The 27165-nt window shown below is 47.4% G+C and overlaps 1 protein-coding gene across 6 annotated transcripts in view; it reads right to left on the bottom strand.

Annotated features, from left to right (window-relative positions):
* PATJ (PATJ crumbs cell polarity complex component) overlaps positions 1–27165 on the bottom strand; it is a 179515-nt gene that overhangs the window by 132808 nt on the left and 19542 nt on the right. For all 6 annotated transcript variants that reach the window (XM_069981340.1, XM_069981334.1, XM_069981337.1 and 3 more), the window contains exons 8-17: positions 25329–25556; positions 23192–23294; positions 21551–21639; positions 20861–21002; positions 17815–17958; positions 14752–14828; positions 13009–13065; positions 11833–11967; positions 8482–8643; positions 1545–1607 (exon numbers count right to left, since the gene is read on the bottom strand). In XM_069981340.1, the coding sequence (XP_069837441.1) occupies positions 1545–1607; positions 8482–8643; positions 11833–11967; positions 13009–13065; positions 14752–14828; positions 17815–17958; positions 20861–21002; positions 21551–21639; positions 23192–23294; positions 25329–25556 (1200 nt within the window). The remainder of the gene's footprint in view (positions 1–1544; positions 1608–8481; positions 8644–11832; positions 11968–13008; positions 13066–14751; positions 14829–17814; positions 17959–20860; positions 21003–21550; positions 21640–23191; positions 23295–25328; positions 25557–27165) is intronic.

Genomic DNA, 27165 nt, shown 5'->3' with positions numbered 1-27165 from the left:
TCAGGGAACCTTGTTAGGTTCAGGTCCATAAGCGTTTACCTCGCTACCTAGTTCTTCATAAGACAATTATATCTGATAAATTCTAAGTCCCATAATGCATTCTGACAGAGCAGACCAGCAGGGGGCAGTAGTGGGATGTGAGCTCTTGCAACCAGAGTTTTTGTTTGCAAACAAAAGAGGCAGAATATTTGAGTTCTACTCTGGACGTAACTAGAGATTTTTTTTTTTTTTTTTTACTAAGGGTAAACGCAAGCTAAGTAAACCAAAGTATAGTGAGGCTTATCTATAAAGAGGTTTTCCAGGCAAAATGCATTATTAGCCAACAAAATGTCATTAATATCATAAAATGTAATTAATATGGTGAAGGCCTGACACCCTGCACACCCACCCATCAGCTTTGCTGCTGGTATACACAATAAAACTATAAGTAAACAGCTCCGTCCACTGTGTAGTGGCCAAGAGAGATTACTGCAGTTCAGTTCTTTATGAAGTGAATGGAAGCGGAGCTGTAGTGATCAACCTTAAAAAGGTATGCCGCTCAAACATAAGTTTTCATATGTTGCTGTCCATAGTGAGACTAACAATTCCTTCCATACTTGTTATTATCTATTCAGTCTCCTTTCCCCAGTTCTGAGCTGCTGCTTTCTGCTGACGACACAAAAAACTGTGTGTGAGCTTTTCTCTCCATCTCCCCCTCCCTTTTTTTAAAAACATATTTTTATTAGTTTTCTCCCACAAAACAGATCCTAGCATTACCAAGAAAATACATGTCCCAGCCCCCAGTACGTCCAGCAAAAGTCTGTGGGAAGCCGATGAGGAATTGTAACCAACGCAATGTTAATAGCACATTACAGGGTGATATTTGTTCAACTATCAACAGTCAAACTATTAAACATTTCCCACAGCAGAAAAGGTTCCAAAGTATCTAAAAGTTACTAAAAATTTAAATTAAAAAAGTTCATTCTTTAAAGGGGTTGGCCACTTTATAGTAAAATTGCTTAGTGTATAGTATTAGTAAGTGTACTCACTGTATATACTGACAGCAGCTCCCTGTGTACCTCATAGAGCTAAAATCAGACTCCTCTCCTCCAGACTGTGCTGTCCTGCTCTGTGGTGAGGCTGTCCATAAGATGGCTGACATGAGGACCATGTGACCATGCCTCGCCCCCCAGTGTCCACCATCTAGTCTGTATATGCCTATGGAGGACACTGGAGGCGGGGCATGGTCACATACTCCTCCATGTCGGCCATCTTATGGACAGAATCACCACAGAGCAGGACAGCCCAGTCTGGAGGAGGGCAGTCTGATATTAGCTCTATGAGGTACACAGGGAGCTGCTGTCAGTATATACAGTAAGTACAGTTACTACTACTACTATACACTGACCTATTTTACTATAAAGTGACCAACCCCTTTAACAATTTTAAATTTAAAATCACATAAAATAGGAGCAAAAAAATAAAAATCCAGGAAATCCCTCCATCTGCAAAATCCTTAACATTTAAATCCTGCAAATATTTTTCTTTAAATTCATACACTTTACCTTTTCAGAAATATCGGTCCCAACTAACTCTGGTGACTTGAAGACTTGATCCTCTTCATCTTGCTAAGAAAAAAAATACAAAAATAAGTAACAGAACATTGATATCAAGAGACTGATAAAAAGAGTGAAGTGACACAGGACATAATATATTGACATGAGGAATTTAGTGGCTGCATAGAAAAACCTCTCTTTTCTTTCAGGAACAGCGCCACTTGTGTGCATGGGTTGTGCTCGGTATTACAATGCACAGTTGAAGTGAATGGTGTTGAGCTGCTATACTGCTCACAGCCTATGGATAGTGGGGGTGATGTTTTAGGAAGAAATTAGTTTCTCGGGCGTCTTATTGGGGGACACAGACACCATGGGTATAGGCTGCTGTCACTAGGAGGCTGACACTAAGAAAAAATAAAACAAGTCGGCCCCTCCCAGCAGGCTATACCCGCCCACTGGCACTGAGCTAATCCAGTTTAGCTTAGTGTCAGTAGGAGGCAGATGCAGGTCTGGTTGCTCCAGATCATCTCTGCTACTTTCTATTACTAACAACCCCTTTTTCCTTACAGGTTGGGCACGGTGAGTAATCTAGACTCACCCTGATCCCACTCCCCAAGTGACCAGGGAACAGACCCTAAATATAGAGGGACTGTCTACCCTAGGTCACCTACGGCCGGACTCAGCGCCCAGGACACAGACCTGCTCAGCTGTCTGTCTCCTCATTGCGGACCTCACTCCGCCAGCCCCTGCACCCTCAGCCTCCCAGAGTTGAGCGTTCAGCGTGGCACAGTGCCGGCAGAAGACCAGAAGACATCGGAACGGTGAGTTTCTGGTCTCGGCGGGCCTTCGCTGTGTGCGCTCGTGCTTGCCGCTACCCCGACCCCGGCGCGCGCCCGACTCTCCCGCCGGCTGTAGCGCGCAGGTCCTGCCCCTCCTCGGCCACCCCTCCACCTGGGCCTGGTACCGGAGGATACTGGGTCCCTCTGGTCCCGAGCGGCAGCTTGCTGGTTTTCTCCGGCCGCGTACGCCGCACTCCAGTCCCGGCGCCATTCCGGTTCAGGCGCCTGTTTGAATTTTCCGGCGCGGTGACGTCACTGCGCTGAGGACGCCGCGCCAGTACTTGCGCGCGGGCAGGCGCGGTGACGTCACTGCGCTGAGGACGCCGCGCTTCCACATTCCCGCGCGTCGGCTCCAGGATACAGGCTTCCGGTCCACTCGCCGTCACTGTACCCTGCTCTGCAGCCGTTTCTGCCGGTCTTTACGCCGCTGCTCCTGCTTCATCTTCAGGACGCTTGAATCTCCCGGGTAAGCCCTCTGGGTTTCTTTACTTTATGTTACTGTCTGTTTGCTGCCGGCTCACTGGATTTCTATTCTCCCCCTGCAGCCTGTCACCAGTCTCCGGGTACTCTGCTGGAATCCTTCCACACGACACCTTTTTTTTTTTTCTTAAGCTGTCTGCCTAGGAGATTGCACTTGTGTTTTTTTCTCTTTATATGCATTATGTCTGAGTCAAGGTCTGACTCCTCTCGCCGTCAGCAACCTCCCCCTTCTTCTGTTACTTATTATTTCTGTTCATCCTGTAACACTAAATCTTCTTCTGGCCATTCTCAGCCACTCTGCACTGCTTGCTCCATGCAGTCCTGCTCTTCTCAGTCCCTTGCACAGGATCCCCCTCCTTCCCAGGAGTCGGATGAGCCAGCTCCAGCTTGGGCGCGTTCCCTCTGTCATTCTGTCTCTCAGATGGCTGAGCTTTCCCAGTCGGTCGCGGCCGCCCTCGACCGTCTATCCGCTTCCGCGGCAGCTCAGGCTCGCCCTCTCCCTTCCACCAGTCGCTCCGGTCGGAGTCATTCCCGTAAACGCCTTCGGGCGGCCTCTTCCCGGTCGTCTTCAGGCTCCCCTAGGTCGAGTCTGGCTCCTGCCCACATCTCCCCAGCTAGACGGTCTCATTCTCCTGGAGACCAGTCGGATTCTGAGGGGGCTTCCGCCTCTGACTCAGAGGATCCTCACATGTCTGCCACGGTGGATAACCTCGTGGCCGCCATCCGTGATACCTTCCAGTTGAAGGATTCAGCGGATCCTCCTCCATCCGGGGAGGTCTGTTTCAACAGGAGCGCCCTCCGTGTCCGTAGCTCTTTTCCAAGCCACAAGGAATTTGACGCTTTACTCACCAAGAACTGGAAGTCCCCGGATAAAAAGTTTGCCAAGCCCAAACGCTTGGACACCTTGTATCCGTTTTCGCAGGACCTTGTGTCTCTCTGGTCCTCCCCCCCTTCTGTGGATCCTCCAGTTTCCCGTTTGACTAAGGCCACTACGCTTCCCCTTGACAATGTGGCTTCCTTCAAGGATTCCACCGATAGACGGGTGGAAGCCTTGGCTAGGTCGGCTTTCGAGGCCTCCGGATCCTCCCTTTTGCCCACCTTTGCCTCCACGTGGGTTTCCAAGGCGATATCGGTGTGGGCTAAACAACTGAGGGACGGTCTTCTTTCTGGGGCGCCCCCTGATGACCTGGCTGACCTTACTCAGCAGATACAGGATGCGGCCCAGTATATCTGTCTAGCTTCCTTAGACTCCGCAGCCAGCTCAGCCTTCGCTTCAGCTAATATTGTGGCCATACGTCGTTCCCTATGGCTCCGTGAGTGGCGGGCTGACCCGGCCTCTAAGAGGTCTCTTACCAGTCTTCCTTTTGCAGGTTCCCGTCTTTTTGGGAAACGCTTGGACGAAATAATTTCTGACGCTACCGGAGGTAAGAGTACCAGTCTTCCCCAGCAGCGCCCGAAGCGTCAGGATACCCGACGCAAGCCGGGTTCCTTTCGCTCCTTTCGGTCGCTCCCGCCTGCTCCCTCCACTAAAAACGCGGGCTTTCAAAACAAGAGGACTGGTTTCCCCAGGAACCGTCCTTCCTGGCAAACCAGGTCGAACTCCTCCCGGCCCCCCTTCAAGTCAGGCGCTCCCAAGACCGCCTCCTCCTGAAGGTTTCCCCCCGTGCGACTCCCCGCTGGTGGGCGGCCGTCTCCTGCATTTCCAGGAGGCATGGCTCTCCCATGTCGAGGACGCCTGGGTGCGGGACGTGGTTTCTCGGGGCTACAAGATAGAGTTTTCCTCCATTCCTCGCGACCGTTTCTTCCCTTCTCGCCTGCCTCGGTCTCCCTCTCTGGCGGCCGGGTTCTCTCAGGCCCTCCAGTCTCTCCTCAACAAGAGAGTTGTCGTCCCCGTTCCTTCCTCCCAACGGTTCCGCGGTTTCTATTCAAACCTTTTTGTAGTTCCGAAGAAGGACGGCTCGGTGCGTCCAATCTTGGACCTCAAGCGTCTGAACCGCCACGTCCGGCTATCTCATTTTCGGATGGAGTCTCTGCGTTCTGTCATCGCGTCCCTGGAGCCGGGAGAGTTCCTCTCCTCGGTGGACATCCAGGACGCGTATCTCCATATTCCGATTTTTCCCTCCCACCAGCGTTTTCTTCGCTTCGCCATCGGATCGGACCACTTTCAGTTCGTGGCCCTACCTTTCGGCCTGGCCACGGCCCCTCGTGTCTTTACAAAGACCATGGCGGCTGTCATGGCTCTTTTACGGTCCCGGGGGATTTCAGTAACACCCTACCTGGACGACATTCTGGTCAAAGCCCCGTCCCGGGACCAGAATTTGGAAAGCCTCCGGATAACGTTGGACACTCTCTCTCGTTTCGGGTGGCTCCTCAACCGACCCAAGTCTTCCTTGACCCCCTCCCAGTCCATTGTGTTTCTGGGGATGAGGTTGGACTCGCTTCAGGCTCGGGTTTTTCTCCCGGAGGACAAGCTGGCGTCCCTTCGCTCCGGGGTTCGAGCCCTTTGCAGTCATCGCCCGGTGTCCATTCGATTCTGCATGAGGGTGCTGGGGAGGATGGTGGCCGCAATAGAGGCAGTGCCTTTTGCGCAGTTCCACTCTCGTCCCCTTCAGCTATTCCTTCTGGCGCAGTGGGACAGGTCTCTTCCTTCCCTGGATCGCCGGGTCAGTCCCCCTGCTCGTCTTCGGAGGGATCTCCAATGGTGGCTCCAGTCTCAGAGCCTCTCCATCGGTCGCTCATTCCTGCCCATCCACTGGCAGATAGTGACCACCGACGCCAGCCTGCAGGGCTGGGGAGGAGTGTGGCACACTCTCACCGCGCAGGGGACTTGGTCGCCGCAGGAGTCTCGGCTTCCTATAAACATACTCGAACTACGGGCCATCAGGCTCTCTCTCCTGCACTGGCAGGCGCAGCTCCGAGGTCTCCCCGTTCGTGTACAGACAGACAATGCCACCGCGGTGGCGTACGTGAATCATCAGGGCGGCACCCGCAGCAGGGCCGCCATGGCGGAAGTGGCGCTGATCCTCTCCTGGGCAGAGGTAAACGTGTTGGCCCTGTCGGCTGTCCACATTCCGGGGGTGGACAATTGGATGGCCGACTACCTAAGCCGCGCACGTGTGGACCCAGGGGAATGGACCCTGCACCCCGAGGTGTTCTCCCAGATCTGTCTCAGATGGGGAACGCCCGACGTGGATCTGATGGCATCCCGGATCAACCGACGTCTGCCGAAGTTTGTCTGTCGGACGCGGGACCCTCAGGCTCTGGCGTCAGACGCTCTGGTGATTCCTTGGCGGCAGTTCCGCATGCCTTACATTTTCCCTCCCCTCCCGCTCCTTCCACGGGTCCTGAGAAAAATCAAGGCGGAAGGGGTTCCAATCATCTTGGTGGCTCCGGACTGGCCTCGCCGCGCCTGGTACGCGGATCTAGTGAACCTCGCCGTCGACGCCCCCTGGCGTCTGCCCGACCGTCCGGATCTTCTAAGTCAAGGCCCGATCTGCCACCCGCATTTCGCGTCGCTTCGTTTGACGGCGTGGCTGTTGAAACCTGGGTCCTAAAATCCCGGGGTTTCTCGGACGCGGTCGTCAGGACGATGATCGGGGCGCGGAAGTCGTCTTCTGCCAGGATTTACTATCGCTGTTGGAAGGCCTACCTCCGTCATTGCGAGGCCTGCGCGGCGCACCCGCTTTCCTTTTCGGTGGCCCGGCTCCTCGCCTTCCTCCAGGCAGGACTGGAGTCAGGCTTATCCCTTAGTTCCCTTAAGGGTCAGGTTTCCGCGCTTTCTGTTTTTTTCCAGAGACCCTTGGCTTCGATCTCTCAGGTGAAGACCTTCCTTCAGGGGGTGGCACATCTTGCCCCCCCTTATCGTCGTCCAATTACCTCCTGGGACCTAAACCTGGTTTTGGATGCTTTGCAGTCTTCTCCATTTGAACCCCTCAGGGACGTGCCCCTGTCTATTCTCTCCTTCAAGGTGGTCTTCCTGGTGGCCATCACGTCGATTCGACGAGTATCGGAGTTGGCCGCTCTTTCTTGCCGCCCTCCCTTCCTGGTTTTTCATCAAGACAAGGTGGTGATGCGGCCTGTGGCCTCATTCCAGCCCAAGGTCGTGTCGCCTTTTCACCTCAATGAGGATATTATCCTCCCCTCCTTCTGTCCCGCCCCCTCTCATCCGAGGGAGCGGGCGCTCCGCCACTTAGATGTGGTTCGCGCCTTGCGCGTCTACCTTGCGCGGACAAAATCGTTTCGCACTTCTGACTCCCTTTTCATCATCCCTGAGGGTCCTCGCAAGGGATCGGCGGCGTCCAAGGCGACCCTTGCCCGCTGGATTCGTTCTGCTATCTCTCGAGCTTACAGTGGTAAGGGGAAGGCTCCTCCTTTCGGAGTCTCGGCTCACTCCACTCGGTCGGTCGGGGCTTCCTGGGCTATCCGGCATGGGGCTTCGGCCCTTCAGGTGTGTAAGGCCGCCACCTGGAAGTCTCTGCATACCTTCTCGAAATTTTACCGGGTGGACACCTTTGCATCGGCTGATGCGAGCTTGGGCCGCTTGGTCTTGCAGGCAGCGGTGGCTTCTTCCCCTTAAGTTCTTCTCTGCTCTTTCCCTCCCAAGGGACTGCTTTGGGACGTCCCATGGTGTCTGTGTCCCCCAATAAGACGCCCGAGAAAGGAGGAGTTTTTACTCACCGTAAACTCTCTTTCTCGTAGTCTTCATTGGGGGACACAGCACCCACCCCTTGTTGTCTGTGTTGTTGTTGCCGTTTGGCCTGTGTTTTCAGACCTTGAGGTGGACTTTGGTTTTTTTCCTTTTTCCTTCGGCTCCTCCTACTGCTTTTCACTACTGGATTAGCTCAGTGCCAGTGGGCGGGTATAGCCTGCTGGGAGGGGCCGACTTGTTTTATTTTTTCTTAGTGTCAGCCTCCTAGTGACAGCAGCCTATACCCATGGTGTCTGTGTCCCCCAATGAAGACTACGAGAAAGAGAGTTTACGGTGAGTAAAAACTCCTCCTTTCTCTTACCTTGGACAACCTCATTAGCGATTGGTGAGCAAAAGGGTTTCCAAGAGCACCTGCCCCCCCCCCCTCCCCATAGGTCCTAGTTGTTAGTCTAGATCATTGTGTCAAACTGGCCGCCCTTAAGTTGTGGCAAAACTACAATTCCCATCATGCCTGGACAGCCAAAGCTTTAGCTTTGGCTGTCCAGGCATGATGGGAATTGTAGTTTTGCCACAACTTAAGGGCGGCCAGTTTGACACCCCTGGTCTAGATATTTATGCGAAGATTGAAATATACCATATATAAAAGCCCAAAACGTTTCCTAAAATCCCATACTATACCAAAAGCTATAACAAAAATACAAGTAGGCAAAACAATATCCCAAATCCTACCCATTCTAGTGACATTTACGATGACATTTAGTGAAATTACACAAAAAAAACTACTTTAAAATACAAAACATAAAACAAAACAAAAACAAACAACAACAATCACTATGGAAAAAAATTGTCCCAAATCTTGAAGTATGGCACAACTGCAAAAACATGCTCCAAACTCTAAAGACTAAAACCACATACAAAACCAACCCACATGAAAAAGACTTTTGTATGTCAGAGCTGACAGTCAGCGTTACACACTTACTCTATCATTCTGAGCTCTGAGGTCTTTTGGATCATCCACAAAGTTCTCATTTTCATCATCGACCAAACGTCGGCAGCACACCAGTGTGAAGGGTGGGGGCGCCTCTTTGAGAAAAGAAATGGCTTCTCGGCGAGACTTTCCATACAGCTGGACTTGGTTCACCTGCAACACAGGGGTGATGTGTCTGGTAACTCAGGATCAGTAATGTAATGTATGTACACAGTGACCCCACCAGCAGAATAGTGAGTGCAGCTCTGGGGTATAATACAGGATGTAACTCAGGATCAGTAATGTAATGTATGTACACAGTGACCCCACCAGCAGAATAGTGAGTGCAGCTCTGGAGTATAATACAGGTTGTAATTCAGGATCAGTTATGTATGGTAAGAATTTTTTTTCACTAAACGTTAGTCTCCATTATGAGGATATTTTGCAGTGTATGCTCCTCTAAGAGCTAAGTAGCCCCCGGATGGTGTCGTAGCGGTGGGACGGCCGGTCACTTGCTAGATGGAAGTGTGACGCCACTCCTGTGGTGGATTGTCGAGATACAGCTGCACTTAAAGGTGACACCAGTGCCAGGTGGGCACACAGGTTTGATGGCACGCCTGCTTTTAAGGTGTAAGGTCGGTTGTACTCTTTTCCCCTGTGGTCGGTGTCCTGTCAGGTTGCTACCGGGTCCCTTGGGATAGTGTAGTCACGGATGATATAGTCACAGATGGCGAGAGCGGTGTAATAACCCTCCCGGATAGTAGGACCCGCCACCCACAGAAAGGGGAGATGTCCCAATGTTGTGGTGTAAGTGTTGTGTAGGTGGTGGTGAATAATCACAGACTCCGTGGACAATAATGACTTAATTTACTATTGGCAAATGTGCAACAGGTAATACAGATGAGCTCAGGTATACACTGCATAAAGTTCCAAGAAACACTTGAACATAGAACCACCAGATCTGCGAGATAAGTGCTGAGTAGGATATAGTAGTGCTGGTAGAGTGGTACTGAAGTAGCGTAGTAGAGAGGAGGGTGCCGTGTGAGTCTCAACCCATGTAGTAATGTGCTCTGCCAGGATGTTACAGTATATAGATTACTTTTAGAAGAAGAATGAAAAAACCTGTGCCTGTGTATTGACCTTCCTATAGTCTTCACACCACCTTATGCCCACTAGCGTTGGATGAACCGTACTAACGGGTGACACAGGCCCCAGACCTTGTTACCTGGAATGAGCTGAGTGCTGAGGGTTCCCTGGCTGACACTCAGGCTGCGAGATGGAGTTCATAGACTTTTACAGTAACTTTGCTCCACCCGGATCAGTTCCTAGCTCATTGGCTCTTTAGTGGATACGGTCCTACACGGTCGTCTCTCCTAGTCCAGAGCATGGGTTGAGGTGATCTGTTGGCTAGTCCTCTCCTGAGAGGTTTAACACTGCATCCTACGGGGTATAGGCACTGAGAGAGAAGTTTGTAACAGAGCACTGTCCTGCGTCCTACCCATGCGGGGCACTGACTAAGACCACTCCCCTTCTTTACGGGGGGACCTGGCAGAGGGCCGGGGCCCAGGTAGGACCACTGTGGAGAGCAATCTGGGGTGCATCCTTCCTCCACAGAATCCCTACTAAGACTCCTCCTTTCCCCAAGGGACTAACTTCCAATCCAGCGCGTCAGGCACAGTGTGGTTGGGTGAAAAGAGTGCAACAGAAGAATAGAGAGAAGAGGTGATAGGACAGAAGAAAGTGAAGATCCTACTGGTTTACAGATTCTGGTACACACAAACAAAATAACCCTTTGAGACACTTCAGCTGTGCAGCTTCCATACTTCAATACATAAAATAGCGACATCTACATCTAGTGGTCATCTCTTAATACTACTTTGGCTGCAATAAGACCACAAAAAGTACGGACTTTTGCGAAGGGAGTAAATAACAGTAACATCCCTAGTGGGACACCACAAATAGGTAAAAAGGTACGTTTAGGATTTTTACTTAAACAAAAAAAAACTGTTAAGATATACTGACTCTCTATATATCTCTCACACTTCCAGGCAAATATAAGATGGCAGCGAGATGTCGGGGTGTGGCCGAGCCGTTCAATAGTCTCATTCTACAATAAAACTTTTCCTCAGTTACGTTCCTCACAGTTTTACCCAACATTACATCTTGTACTTGAAGGGATTTTTTTTTGTCAAAATATGTCATTTCTTCCAGAGCGAGATTAAATTTCCTACAAAACCAGATCCAAGAGCCTTTTGAGGTTATTAAATTATGTGCACACAGAGTACTGACATGACAGTATAGCTCTTTAGGTCAGAATGTGCGTGAGACGAATCCGGATAGATCCTACAGGCCTGGGAATGTTCTTCTAGTAAACTTTGTCAATAAGATCTGTTAACTAGCAGATGCATCCAGTCTCTTATTGTTACATTGTATCTATTGTGTACGACAGGATCTGTCGACACAAGTGTATTCTACTACTGTATATGGCTACTACAGCACAGGACCATAACATAGGAGTATAGCTGGGGGAAGATGTGGTACAAGGGAGAAGCAGACCATATACAGGCAGCAAGAAGGGTAGTGAGTGCAGCTCTGAAGTATAATACAAGGTGTAACTCAGGATCAGTACAGGTAAGTAATGTAATGTATGTACACAGTGACCCCACCAGCAGAATAGTGAGTGCAGCTCTGGTGTATAATACAGGATGTAACTCAGGATCAGTACAGGTAAGTAATATAATGTATGTACACAGTGACCCCACCAGCAGAATATTGAGTGCAGCTCTGGAGAATAATACAGAATTAGAGATGAGCGAACCTGGAGCATGCTCGAGTCCATCCGAACCCAAACTTTCGGCATTTGATTAGCGGGGGCTGCTGAAGTTGGATAAAGCTCTAAGGCTATGTGGAAATCATGGATATAGTCATTGGCTGTATCCATGTTTTCCAGACAACCTTACGAGCTTTATCCAACTTCAGCAGCCACCGCTAATCAAATGCCGATCGTTCGGGTTCGGATGGACTCGAACCCGAACCTGGTTCGCTCATCTCTATACAGGATGTAACTCAGGATCAGTACAGGATAAGTAATGTAATGTATGTACACAGTGACCCTACCAGCAGAATAGTGAGTGCAGCTCTGGAGTATAATACAGGATGTAACTCAGGATCAGTACAGGATAAGTAATGTACTGTATGTACACAGTGACCCCACCAGCAGAATAGTGAGTGCAGCTCTGGAGTATAATACAGGATGTAACTCAGGATCAGTACAGGATAAGTAATGTAATGTATGTACACAGTGACCCGCTTGGTAATAATAATTGTCCTATCTAGATCTCAGGTAGGAACTTGAGATTTTACCTCTAATAATTCATCTTCCGTTTGCAAAATTCCAAGTTTGGCCATGGGACCTTCGGGAGCAATGGTGGATATATAATGGTGTCCGTCAAAGGAGTCCAGTTCTACTCCCAGCCTCATTGTGTGTATTGGCAGCAGCTGCAGAGGAGGGGAAATTTGGGACATTTAACAAAAAAAAAAATCTCCAACATTAAGCCAGCATCAAAAGCACAACTCCCAGTGTGAACAGTGTCAACCAGATACTAAACAACATCTAAACAAATGAGATGCAGAAGATCTCTACTTCCTTTTACAGGATGGAATCATTGTAATTACACATACAGAGGCTGGAACAATATCCTCATATACAGTAGTCCTGCTTACACAGCTGACAGTTTGCTACAATGCATCAGTATCTAAGAGCATCAGCCTGTGGTCCAGCAGAGAAGAGGGAGTTTCTCAATCAAGAGTGAAAAAAAAAAAAAAATTCAGATCAGCTGTTGTCAAATTTATACAGATTTGTAATTTACTTCTATTTAAAAAGCTCCAGACTTCAAGTACTTATCAGCTGCTGTATGCCCTGTAGGGAGTGGTGTATTCTCTTCAGTCTGACACAGTGCTCTCTGCTGTCACCTCTGTCCAGAGCAGTTAGCACATCTCCATAGAAAATCTCTACTGCTCTGGACAGTTCCCATCATGGACAGAGGTGGCAGCAGAGAGTTCTGTGTCAGACTGGAAAGAACACACCACTTCCTGTAGGACATACAGCAGCTGATAAGTACTGGAAATCTTGAGATTTTTTTAAATAGAAGTATATTATAAATCTATATAACTTTCTTACACAAGTTGATTTGAAAACATTTGTTTTCCTCTGGAGTACCCCTTTAACCAGTACAGGCTATCAATATAGGTATATAAATAAGAATTTTGTAATTTACTGACAACTACGGAACAGCCACAAGGAAGTGGGAAACATCTAATGCACCTAACAAGCTGCACCAGCTATATCATGCCACAAGAACAATATAGACTGGCTCTATTTCTGTCATCTGATAATATTCCTGCACTTTTTAACCTCATCGCTAATCTCCCCGTTTTTTCGTTGTGCACATAACCTTTTCGTAGAGCACAGAGTGAAAGAAAGTGGAAAAATCTCACCCAGACCCTTTACTGTGTGTTACTTAAAGGGGAACTCCTCACCTTGGAGTATTTCTGTAACTCTTCATCATCCTCAATCTTCGTATCCAGATCAACCACCTGTAGATTCATAAACAATAAAGTTCTCCATATGAGACTAGTCCACCCATCACAGTAGAGGCAAATAAAACTCTCTGGAAAATTCAAAGGGGCTATTTGGGATTTAATTAAGAAGAAAAAAAAAAAAAAAAGTTCTTGCAAAAATAGCACCACTTCTGTCATCAGGTTGTGTGTAGTATTACAATTCAGCTCTATTCACTTCAATGGCACCTGAGCTGCAATGCCACATGCAAACCGAGGACAGGGGTGGCACTGTTTTTGGGAGAATGTGGTCAGGTTTTTCTTTTCTAAGCCTGGACAATGCCTTTAACTCTTTCACTCCCAGGGGTTTCCTAACCAATTTGACACTATTGACAAAAACAAACAAACAAACAAAAACAGATATGCTTACACCCTATTATACACCTGTATCTCAACCTCAACCTTAAAGAAAGTCTGCTTCAGTACACTACAATGCAGTTGCCAGTTCTGAGAGAATCCTCTAGAGTCAAAGTGAACTTAAAACGCTTAAAGGGAACCTGTCACCTGGGATGACGGCACCAAATACGCCCAACCCCCCCACACCCACGGTGGAGCCCCGGATACTTACCCTTTCCTGCAAGTCCCGCTCCTGGACCCGATCCCGGGACGGAGATATCGCAGTCGAAAGCCGTGCGCGCGATCAGCAGAGAGGAGTCCGACACCCATAGAGAATCTCGTTCTCTATGGGCATCGGACTCATCTCAGGTAATTAGCATACAGCGCACGCTCACCTTCGTGGGGGGGGATATCTCTGTCCCGGGACCGTGTCCAGGAGCGGGACTTGCAGGAAAGGGTAAGTATTCGGGGCTTCACCAGGGGAAGTCGGGCAGGCTTGGCGCCGTCATCCTGGGTGACAGGTTCCCTTTAAAGGGAAAGTGTCATCAGGAAGTGACCTATTTCTAAAAGAACATTTTTATGTTAAACATATTAAGATTTTTTGGTGACACTTTTCCTAATTTTCTATTTTCCTATCTAGATTTAACAATAATCCTGAAATCTTGCAGTTTTCATTCTCACCACTGGGGCTAAAGCCAAGCTGAGATTTCCTGTTGTGTCTGTGGTAATAAGAGGAGGCTGCTGTAAAGTGATCTGTACAGCAGTGCAGTGACATGTGACACCAGTATATAGAGGAGAATATAGCAGCTCCCTGTGGAATGACCTCTTAATAGGTCACAGATCGTGCTCAGTGATGTTTCACATTCATCTCAATGGGACAAATGTTTATTGTCATCTATGTCCATGAGTCTTGCTGTAAAGCACGTCACTAACTGCTGTTAAAACCAGTCCAGGCAAGATGGCAGCCCCCATAATCATGTACAAAAAGTGGAATAAAAGAAAATTACAATCAGAAAATAGAAACAGATTGGAATAAACTAACAAGTTTTAGTATCAGACTAATCAGTAAAAAGAAAATTTAGGTGACCAATTCCCTTTAAGTACTCCAGAATCAAAGAGACTGTATTCCAGTAAAAAAAGGCAATTCCTGCAGACCTGCACAACACACAAGTTACCCCATCTGGTTACCACACCATGAAATGCTACCCAGCATGTTATGCATTTGGGCACCTTTGTGCAATTTTGCCACTGGCAGTATATGGTAATAAACATGGCAGAATACAAGGCATGGTTCACATATATCTGGGCTCACAGGATCCGTGCACTTACCATTACTAGATAATCCGGTCCAAGCTGCTTTTCCCACTTTGACTTTAACGCTTCAGCTTCTGGAGAAAGGGCTGGTACTGGGATGTAAGAGATGGCGATTAGTTCTCTAGGTTTAGTACCCGAATCTACTCCAGAGCTGCATTCTCTATTCTGCTGGTACAATCATAGGAACTTACCTAAGCTGTTAGATCCTGATACCAAGATTCCAATAGCAAAAAGCAGAATAGTGAGTGCAGCTCTGGAGTATAATACAGGATGTAACCCAGGATCAGTATAGGATAAGTAATGTTATGTATGTGCACAGTGACCCCACCAGCAGAATAGTGAGTGCAGCTCTGGGGTATAATACAGGATGTAACTCAGGATTAGTACAGGATAAGTAATGTAATGTATGTACACAGTGACCCCACCAGCAGAATATTGAGTGCAGCTCTGAAGTATAATACAGGATATAATTAGGATCAGTACAGGATAAGTAATGTAATATATGTACACAGTGACTCCACCAGCAGAATAGTGAGTGCAGCTCTGGAGTATAATACAGGATATAACTCAGGATAAGTAATGTATGTACACAGTGACCCCACCAGCAGAATAGTGAGTGCAGCTCTGGAATATAATACAGGATTCATTGCAGGATTCATCTAATTTAGTATTTATTGCAGCAATGTAATTTACAATCTAACCAAACATTCGTAATCAACTAGATTATTGGCCGTTTCCTTCTACAATAGTGCCATGGCTGTCTGCAGGTTGGGTCAGGTATTGCAGCTGTGCCGCAATATCATACACAGTCCATTCATAAGTGTGGTTTTGCATATTAAAGTAAGCAGCCATGTTTCACGATCATGAGGAGACATGAGGGGGTTAATGAACCTCCTGACAAAACGTCATTGTTATCACTCAGCCGCCATGATACAGAGTAGTCAGGTGAGGCGTCTCGTCTGGATTAATAAGGATGAGGGGTAACAGGACACCCGGTAGAAGCCGCGGTTCTGGGGCAGTCTTCCGTGGTCGCAGCTTCTCTGACATCTCCAGCGCTTTGGCCGCCTTACATGACGGTAATATAGCCCGGGTTGCATAAATAAGACAGTCTGATGAGCCTTTGCGGCATAGAGTGACTACCTTGTCCCGCAGCTGACCCCGGCCGGTAGCTTAGTGCAGGTCTAATGTTCCTACTTAGGAAATATTTAACCTGCAAAAAGCTGCGGCCGCCCCTATCAGCTGCAGGAGAAATGCCGGGAAATGAAAAGCGTATTCCATCAGTCACAGGACCGGGGGCCTCGGTGGATGATCATCACCGACGACACATCCCATCTGTGCTTGATCTCTGAACTAAATCAAATACATGAAAACATGGAACAAACACTGACGTGGGCTGTCATGCGGAACTAGCTGCCGAGAATAGGAAGGGGGCACGTCGCTTCCTAAAGCATACGAGTGCAAACAGTGGTGACTTTTACTTTTTCATATGACCATGCCATGTATACAAGTCACAGATGTCTATATTGTTATATATGACGCTCTGGAATCTAGGAAAGCTGGGTTTTGACATGTACATAGCCTGGCTCACTGCAGGAAAGAAGCGCTTAGCTGTGTGGTTCTCCCTCCTCTATCTAACAATCAATGAGGTCTGAGAACCCAGACCTCAGCTGATCAAAACTTCTCATACGTAAAAACTTTTACTTTACATATTATTTTTAAAGGATATTAAAAACGTTACTCCCCAGAAATATTTAAATTTTGAATATTTCAGGCAAGAATATTATATCAGGGGTAATTTACTTATTGATTTAAGCAATTTTGGTGCATGCCTGTTTTGCATAAAAATTATTGCATTGGCTTAGTTGGAGGAGGCACGATCAACACATTAACGATAATTAAAGTGGTAATAAAATCTTTCAAATCAACCGGTGTCAGAAAGTTAAATAGACTTACTTCTATTTCAAAATCTGAAGTCTTCCAGTACTTATCAGCTGCTGTATGTCCTGCAGGAAGTGGTGTATTTTTTCCAGTCTGACATAGCGCTCTCTGCTGCCACCTCTGTCCATGTCAGGAACTGTCCAGAGTAGGAGAGGTTTTCTATGGGGGGATTTGCTGCTGCACTTGACGGTTCCTGACATGGACAGAGGTGGCAGCAGAGAGCAATGTGTCAGACTTTCTGCCGCCAGTTGATTTGAAAGAGAAATATATGTCGCCGGAGTACCACTTTAACCCCCATCTACTATAAGGCTATGTTCACATGCTGTAAGAGACCGGCCGTTCCGTGATCATCCCGGCCAGTACTGCAGTATCGGCCAAATGATCTTTATGGCCGCAGAGTTCTGATGCGGGCGCATCCGTGCACGCCCACATCAGAACTCCCCACAGCACACTATGGAGCGAGCGGTCAGAGCTGCTCGCTCCATAATGTGCACTGACATGGTTTTCTACGGCCGCTATTTACTCAGGGCCGTATTTGCCACTAGGCACCCATGGTCCGGTTTTTTTTTAAACCCCCTCCGCCGCCCACGGGTGCCTAGTCTGCGCCGGGGGGGGGGTCTTTGACTGTCGGGGTCAAGGGTCCTTGATTTCAGGGGTATTAATCGCCAGGGTCTGGGGCCAGGGTGAGCTTCCGGCACACACAGCCTGACAGAGGCCGGAAGCTCACAGCTGCATGTCAGTTGTTTGCGGCGCCGCTAGGGATCCCGGCCGTAGCATACACTATGCGTATACGCTCCGGCCAGGATCCCATAAATAATCACAGCCGTTGTACAACGGCCGTGATTTTACAAAAATATACGTTGTGTGAACATAGCCTAATGGTGTGAAATATAGCAGTTATATATGACAGCTCATAGATATATCCTGTTTTGTGGAAAATGTTAAGTCCCACCTCTGATCAGGTCGAAAACCAAATAGAAACTTCCACCTTATATACATTTGCATAAACCCCGCCCCCACCAAGGTTGATTCAGCAGGAGCATCCCATGGGGAAAAAAAACCTGATATTTTGGAAGTATACATTGCCATTAAAGTAAAAAAATAAAAAAATATGAGTTTCTCTTTTCAACGTAAACCTACCTGTTTTCAGTTCATTTTTGTAGTTATCGTCTTGCTCTCGGCTCCCTGCCTCGTTCAGGACACCATCCGGGATCTCACTTATTGCCGCCCTCGGTGGCACGGCAGGCAGCGGAGGTGGAGGCACGGTTGGCGCAGTTGGCACATCTACAAACAAAGAGACGCGGCTATTAGGGGGTTTACGCGCAGAAGAATAAAGAGAAGTTCTCCAGTCGCAAGAAGGATGTGATTAACAGCAGCACAAATCTGAACGCGGCCCAAAAGATGTTAACACAACAAATGCTTGTTCTCCGCAGACTAACAGGTAAGGATAATGAGCAGAACACGGCGCCTGGCACAGAGCGCAGCACCCAGCTAGGCAGGCACTGTAATGCTGTCTGCAGCACGACTGCCGGGCACAACGGGGGAGGCAAGACTTGGACTTATCAGAGAATCTAACATGGAAACCTCTGGTGGTTTGAGGGGATTAGGACTAGAAAGTGATGTGCGCCGCTCCGCTCCTGGCACGATGCGGAATAGGGGGACTCAGAGTTTTGTTGGCGCACAGGATCTGAGAAGCGTAGCCCAATTTCCACCCGCAGCAGCAGCAGGAGGCCCCAGCCGTACAGGTGGCGGAGTCATTCACTTTACTTTGTTGCTTTTTAAAGGAGGTTGGCCGGTAGATACAACGAAGGGAAGAATTATTTATTTAAAGGTTTAGTCACATAAATGGAACGTCCTGCTACTTTGTAATATACTTTGTATTTCACTTGCTCGCTATATCCAAGATAAGTGTTTGCTGTCAGTGAATGAGGACATTCTTATTTGTATTTACAGGCTGTAAACCTGTACGGGGCTAGTTCTGTTCTCAGACAATGTAGTAGTATTCAGTGTACACAATGCTCTGTGAGCTAAACAGCCTGCACTATAGACTGATATATTGTACATAGCTAGTCCTGCTCTCAGCTGAGAAGCGATAAAATTGTATCCAGTGCAGACAATGCTCTGTGTGCTAAACAGCCTGGACTATAGCCTGATACATTGTACATTTCTAGTCCTGCTCTCAGCAGATGTAGTTGTATCCAGTCTAGACAATGCTCTGTGAGATAAAAAGCCTGCATACTGTATGTCTGTAGCCATTTTTATGGTCCAGAAATACTGATCAGGAGGCTTCAGGAAACCATATGTATTTCCTGATCGTAAAAACATAAAGGGGAAAAAAAAGAATAATAAAAACATATACTTACCTGCTGGACAGCTCTTCCTCCTCGCTCTGCTTGTGTTTTAGGGTGCTGGGGGAAGAGCGGCCTCTTCTGGCTGGTGTATAATGCTACCACCTGCCACAGGAGTTATTGACAGGACAGAGAGCCAATGGCTTCTTACCCTGTCAAAGACCGCTCTGCATTTAACTGTATATAATACACATTAGGAGCACGTACAGTTAAAGGGCCAGACGCAGCGCTCGGCGGCACATGCATGGTCTGGCAGGCAGTGCATCCAGAATTCCAGATGCACATAAGGAGCTGTACAGAATTCAGGATGCTCCTATAGGATTCCAGACAAAAATAAGACATGTCTTATAATGTCTGGACCTTCAGGAAAAATCCGGAAGGATAGCTGTGCCCAATAGAACTCTACGGGTCAGGATTCCTCATAAGAAAATCACATAGATTTTCCTGATGTGTGCACGGGCCTTAAGGCCCTATTCCACGGAACGGTTATTGTCCGTATTCGGCCGATATCGGCCGCTACGGACGATAATCGTCCCGTGGAATAGAGTGCAACGATCAGCCGACATCGTTCATGTCGGCTGATCGTTGCAGTCGCTTGTTTTTCAACATGTTGAAAAACAAGCGACTGATATAGCAGCGATCTGCTGCCGTCGCTCCGTTGAATAGGAGCGTCGGCAGCAGACGCTGCTTTATCCTATGGGCTGCCCGGACGATCATCGATCACCCGGGCAGCCCTCCCGCAGCTCCCCGCTGCCCCTCCTGCACTCACCAGCTCGCCGCTGCCGCGTAGAATAGCGGCGGCAGCAAGCGGGGAACGACCCGTGTAATAGGCCCTTTACATTTTACATAGCTGCTCCTCCTTTCAGCTCAAAGGGGAATTGTATCTAGTCTAGACAATGCTCTGTGAGCTCCACTACACTAATATATCGGCCTAGAATCCAAGTGTTTAGCTCACAGAGCATTGTACAAACTGGACACAACTGTATCCAGCTTTCTACTGAGATCAGGACAAGGTCTGAACAGTAACGCAATGTAACAAGAATTCTCTAGTTCACTGACAGCAAACAGACATCGTAAAAATGTTAAGGGTGCTATTACATGAAGCCATTATTGGCCATACTTGGCCAATTACCGGCCATTTTGGCCAATAATTGCTTTGTGTAATAGTTCATGTTTAAAGGCATTGCTCAGGAGACATGCAGAATGTTGGATAATCGTTTTTTTCAAAACATGAACCAAAATAATCATAATGATAGCGATGGTCTGCTGGTCGTTACACCATGTAATGTCTCTGAGTGTAAAAGCACAGACAGTGAGCGAGGAATGAGGAGCAAGCGAGAGCTGACCTGACAGGCTGGCCCTCGCTTTCCCCCTGATATTGGCCTGTGTAATAGTACCATAAGGCATTGAACCATAAAGTTTCTTAGGACAGTTGGAGAACTGAGATCGGTCATCCCAAGATAACCTAATAGCTATCCACAGGGCTGGCAGGATCCAATCTCTGGGACCCCCACCTATCACAAAAATGTGGGGTCCAGAGTTTAAATATATAGTTACATAGTTAATACGGTTGAAAAAAGACACATGTCCATCAAGTTCAACCAAGGAGGGGATGGATACAGGGAAGGGGGAGGGATGATAAATGGAGCGGTGATCAATTATACGCAAAGCCACTCCGTTCACTCAGTACAGGACTGCTGACATATCAAACCCGACGACGTCATGAGATTATCATAGTCTCTCAGTAGTGCAGCCTCAGGCTTCAGGCCTGTGATCGGATCTCCACACTGTACATCTGAATGTGCTCAAAAATGTTTTAATGCAGCAAAAAGTCATACCTCTATGTGGAGAGATGCCGGGAGACACTGGGCTGAGCGGCACTTTGCCCCTGGACAGGGTTAGATGGACAATTTGGCCAGTGTTACGCAGCGCTGTCACCACCTCCTGATTGGTCAGTCCCTGGATGTTATTACCATCAACCTGGAGTATGAAAAGTTCCAGCAAAATCACTGAGAAAGCAATGTCACGTACAAACCTTTTAACTCCAATCATGCTTTGGCTGTCACAGATAGGAACTGTAGAGACTGCTGCAAAACCATCAACTCCTGATAGGAATTGTAGAGACTGTTCTGTTTTGACCAAAATAGTCATAGCATGCTGGGGGTTGTAGTTTTGCAACGTTCTGCGCCATAATGCGGGGTGACAGGTTCCCTTTAAGAAATCAACAGGTGTTGTGATCGCAAGCAGTTTAGCAAAGTACTTATTTTATTTTTTTTTGCCACACGGCTGTGTCAGTACAGTAGTGCAAAGATTTAAACTGATTCGGAGCTCCCGGCATCATAATGAATCATGATGCTGGGAGTTCTGTGATTCGGGTCTATGGGGCATAGTCTGTGCATGGACCCCAATTACAGAATGTGTGGATGCCCCCTGAGTCTTCTTGCTTGGACCCTCTGGGAGTCGTTTTGCATGGTCTTCAGCTACATGTAAGTTATTGATCACAAATACAAAGAAAGAAACGGACTTACAGCTACTATCCTGTCGTGAACCTGAATACATCCGCTCTGGTCGGCAGCGCTGCCCGGTATGATGCCTTTCACGTAAATACCAGAAGAACCTGCAAAATAAAAGGAAGAAAGGGGAATTTTACTTAACGCTGAGCCTCTGAGGAAATATATATTTCCCCAACCTGATTGTATAGGGGAGGTTGGTGATGGAGATATGCAGAGATGTGGTCAGACAGATCTCTCTGTGGTATTAAAGGCAGAAAACTGTAATTGCTTTCAACACGACACATGCCAGATGGGACGCATCATGGCCAAACTGTACCAGGCGCCACGACAAGTCCTCCTGATGCAAGATACTCAGACTGGAGTCCAAACCATTATTTTATTTACAGGACTAACATGCCATGCTTGCCAACAAACTGGGCAAATCAGGATACTTAGGCCCTGCCCCATGGTGGGGTTTGCAAACCTGTCTCTTTACGCTTTGGTTTACCAGTCTGTTGGCAAGTATTTATTAATGATGGCCTACCTTTTCCAAAAGGGCAATTGATAAGAAAGTCATGGTCAGACACAGCGCCATATATGTGGGTGTGGCTTTGCCTCGTACTGCAGCACCACCAGTCATCGGAGTATATACAGAGCTGTACCTGGGTAAGCCTTGAAGAGAAGGGTTGCAGACTCTTCATCTGGCAGATCAGCGGTTGCCCAAGCTACTGGGCCTCCACCATGCTAGATAGGGCACACTGAAGCCACACCCCTAGAGCCATCCAGGAACACCCCAAATAGGTGGGGATTGTATAAACTCCACCTCTTTTGAGACCCACTTTGCAGGACTGTTACACCAGAACCAGGACTGCTGACAAGTATGTATGACAAAAAATTGATGACAGCAGAGAACATATAGTCTCATCACTGACACATTCTTAACAGTCCCTGTCCACCTAAGAATGGGGATCCCATGTACTTTTTGGCAGAACCAAAAGTTTGTCTTCACCGGCACAACCACAGAGTATGGTGGGCACTAGAAGAAGGGGGGGGGTATGTTTGTATTGACATTTTTCAACAAAGCAATGGAGGAATGATGATTAGGGAGGAGAAGAGGTCCACTCTTATTATTTTGTGGGGGTCCTGTCTGATGTATGTACATCCTTGCTTGGCCACGATGAAATGAGTTGGAGGATAGTTAAACATGGAGGACAGATTAGATTACATCATGCAGTGGTGGAGAGTATGAGAAGGAGCAGGATGAGGGGCCTTAACCAAGAAGGGCCCGAGGATTAGGCAACAATCAACAAGTGAAAACCCTCATACCTGCTCGAGTGTGCGCTCTCTGGTACACCGCCATGGGGGGGGGGGGGGGGGGGAGTGAAAAATACAAAAAAAAAAATCAAGACAGATTTTTCACCTGCCACCTTTTTTTCCTATCAGTAAAATGATTCTAAGGAAGCACCAGCTCTCGGTCACTTTTTTGCTTGCTTGAGAACCAAAGTAACTTCATGTAGATTCTTGCCTACATGAAAGTGGGGTGGGCCGGACAGGGAATCCAGGGAGTGGGGAGGGGGTCACTCTGTCTAGCAACTTTGCGTGTTTTAGCTGATGCACCTCCACCAATGTAACCTCTAACACGGACTAGTCATTATATATCAGGTACATGGCTCTTACCTCCACTGCCCCCGCCGCCTGTGTAGCCCACCACCGTTATTCCGAGGCTCTGACCTTCCTTTTTGGTGAGGGTAATGTCGTATAGATTGTTCTCAGCATTTTCCTGAAAGTATAAAGAACATGACATGTGATTAGAAGAGGCCGCCATACATTGCTGCTGAAGTCTAAATATCCCGATGAGCCGAAGCATAAAGCTGTCACCAGCCTACACCAAGAATTAAAGGGATTATTTTTATCATATCATGAAACTTAAAGGGGTTTTACAGGACATTAATACTAATGACCTAGACCATGATTATCAGATCAGTGAGGATCAAGCACTACCGCAAACCAGTAGTTGAAGGCGCCAGGTACTCCAGCAAGCACTAAAGTCTATCCGACACAGCGCCATACATTTTAGAGTGGCTGCTTCCGGTATTTCAGCTCAATCACATTTACTGTACTCTAAGACAGAGCAGATTGGTGGAGATGCGGGGAGTCAGACCCCCCCCCCACACACACAATGATATTAGAAGCCCATTGTAAGGATAGGTCATCAGTATCTGGGGAAACCCATTTAAGCATCATATAATTTTTAATTCTGAATTTAGAATTTGTTTTTTCCAAATGTAAGAAAAATACAACAAATGCCAATAAGGCACAAGCAAGGAAAACACTGGTGAAACATAGGACAATGAGAAAGGTAACAATATTACATCCATGTAAGTTAACAATGTTCAAACGCTAAGGGCGAGAACTTAAAGCGACTCTGTACCCACAATATGCCCACCCCACCCCCAATCTGTCTGTACCTTCAGATAGCTGCTTTTAATCCAAGATCTCTCCTGGGGTCTGTTCGGCAAGTGATGCAGTTATTTTCCTAAAAAATAACTTTTAAACTTGCAAGCCTGTGTCAAATTGGCGTGGCCTAGAGTGCATGTGCCCTAGACCTGCACCACCTCTCCGTCCCTCCTCCCCACCCTCTTCATCATTAGGAACGCCACTGCGCAGGATTTCTCCTATTCCTATTCTGAACACTACACATGTGCTGGTTTGATAAGGCACCTGTGCAATGTTCAGACAAGTGATGAGTAAGAGAAATCCTGGCCAGGAGAATGATGAGGAGGGACGGAGAGGTGGTGCAGGTCTAGGGCACAGACACTCTCAGCCACACCAACTTTATACAGGGCTGCAAGTTCATAAGTTGTTTGTTAGGACAATAACTGCATCACCTGCCGAACGGACAGCAGGACAGATCTTGGATTAAAAGCAGCTATCCAACTGTTCAAGTGGTTTAGGGGAGCAGATTGTGATTACAGAGTTGCTTTAAGAACTTGGGGAAAGAAGGGAAAGAGTGGGGATATATAGTAAAGAAGGAAAGGGGAAAAGAAGAGGGAGAAGGGGGGGTGAAACAGACCCCCCTCACTGAGCTAAGAGGGATTTGTAATCATCGGCTTCTGTAAAGTGGTCCCAATAAAACCAGGTCCAAAAAAAACGCAAGGGGGCCATCATACAACTGATCTGTGAGGTCCTCCATGCGCTTAATATCCTTACGTATCCACATGGAGACACTGGGAGGATCAGAATTTCTCCACAAGAGGTTCCTTAATGTTTTAAAGGGAAACTATCAGCAGGCTAGCCCCATCAAACCTTTTTATATGTCCCTATAGCACATGGGGCAATGATTTTTTTTTACCTTCATCCTCTGCCCCAATTTCAGGAACTTTGTAGTGTATTAAATTTGTAAATGAGGCGGTTTGGTGCACTGGAGGCGGGACTACCATTCTCCGCCCCCGGCCAGCCCACCCTCCTAATAAATATTGGGGAGGTGCTCTGCAGTGACGTCACTCTAATACTCATCTCTGCAGAGTGTCAGGTACATATTCATTAGCAGATCGGGCCAGTTGGTGCAGATTGTATATTGTCTCAGCGGGCTCCCTGAATCCTTCATCTACCAAGACAACACATCATCCTCTGCTGTATCAGGAGGGTTGGCTGGATTCTTTCTCTGAGCCAAAGCTTTGCCCCCCCCGCCCCCGGATGATATGCCCACCAGCTGAGAGAAAGCAACAAATTCTGGAAATTGCGCCAACAAGAAAATGCACTGATTATCCGACATAGGAAGAGATCCACTAGTGATGTAAGGGGCTGTACTTACCGGATTGCTGCTGCTCTTGACGTCTTGAGGAGGGAGGGAGCCAACCGGCAATGTTGCTGGTGCCGGGGGTTTCACCGGAGGAGTTTTTCCTTTGGGATCTCGGGCAATCATCATACGAACAGAATTTCCACAATTTTTCAGCACCTGAGCGACCTGGTCACTGGCCATGCCTTGGACATTGATGCCTCCAATTTGTAGGATGTGATCTCCGGTCTTTAACCGTCCATCCTAAGAAGACATCAAATGGTGATGGTGGTTATAAATTCTGTATGGAGAGTAATGTCACTATCCAGTTTATACAAATCGACCAGTCTGGAGTAGAGGCTGTTTAGCTCTCAGAGCATTGACTGACACATTGACCTGACACAAGTCTAACAAACAAAGTAGAGTTTTACAGGTTTTCATCCTCCGCATGTTCTTATTCAGAGACAGCAAACAGAGATGTTGAGAATATTTCAGTTGCATAACTTATTATACAGTGAATTTAAAAAAAAACCTCTTATCAGACTCAGCAAAGAGGCCTCCACCAATATTAACCTGGCCTTTCATAAACACAGCTACATCACAAAGCATGCTCACAACAATCTTTTATAAAGGTTAATAAGTGTGCCCACAACTCCCCTCCTCTCAGAGGTTACAAACTATGCCCACTAAATTTTCCTATAGATGTCAAAAGGTCCCCTTCTCCCCTCCCCGCCCAATAACTTCTATACGGGTCACACAGTATGCCCACAGCACCCTCCCACAAACATCACTAGGTAATGGTCACAGCTCACCTCTGTCTCCTTCCTGCACAAGGCCCTCTTTACACGTAAAAGAGCATACCCACAACATTCTCCCATACAAATCAATAGATGATGGCCACAGCCTCCTCTTCCCTTGACCTCTGCACAGTTCATATAGCATGCTGAGAAACTAGGTAATGGTCATAACTTACCTCTCCTCTTCTTTGCACAATAACCTCTGCACCAGCCACAGAGCATGCCCTCTACACTCTCCCATTAATGTCAATAGATGGATGGTAACAGCTTACTAATTCCCTCTCCCAGCATAACGACCTCTGCACTGGTTGCACAACATGCATTTCACAGTCTCTCTCTCTAATAGTCGTCAATAGGTGACTGCATTGACTCATCCTTACCTATACAGTGACTTTTGCACAAGTGACAGAGCATGCCCACAAAACTCAGTTCTCTTATAACTTAAAGGATTATCTAAGTTTTTTTTTATAAAATAGTGCCACCTGTCCCCAGGTTGGGTGTAATATTACAATTCAGCTCTATTAATTTAATTGAAACTAAGCTACAAAACCCACACCCAACCTGAGGACAGGAGAGGTGCTGTGTCTGGAAGATGTCATTTTTCTGGACAACTCCTTTAATGATTTATTTCCGACATAAGATTCCTAGAGTCCAGAAGCAAAACTATGGAAAAAAGGAGGAAAACGGTATGTACTAAAGCCATGCATTCCCCTTTAAGAAAGAGATTAGAGCCATGTATTTCTGGCTGAGACATTTCCTTTCGTAGCCGGCCCGGTTGGATTTGTTGCTCCCTGCTCTATATATACAGCAGAGCTGACGGGGTCTTTTGCCATTACTAATATGGAAGGAATTCTAGTTAATGAAGACATTGTAAAACACATAAAATATATTAATGCCCAGATTAGGCCCGAGTCTTATTCAGCTCCAGTTCATGTAAAATTAGCTTTTTTTTTCTAACTTTCATGTTTTCCTTTAATTGCCTCCCAATTTTCTGGCGTGGCGGTCAGCGCCGGTTACACGGCTTATTTATCTGCGGCGGTGAATTGATGAGATCTATTTATTTTTGCAATTAACCA

The sequence above is a fragment of the Dendropsophus ebraccatus genome, chromosome 8 (genome assembly GCF_027789765.1).
Source record: "Dendropsophus ebraccatus isolate aDenEbr1 chromosome 8, aDenEbr1.pat, whole genome shotgun sequence".
In the NCBI taxonomy this organism is placed as follows: domain Eukaryota; kingdom Metazoa; phylum Chordata; class Amphibia; order Anura; family Hylidae; genus Dendropsophus; species Dendropsophus ebraccatus.
The sequence above is the reverse complement of the archived record's forward strand: the minus strand, read 5'-3'. Positions and strand labels throughout refer to the sequence as shown.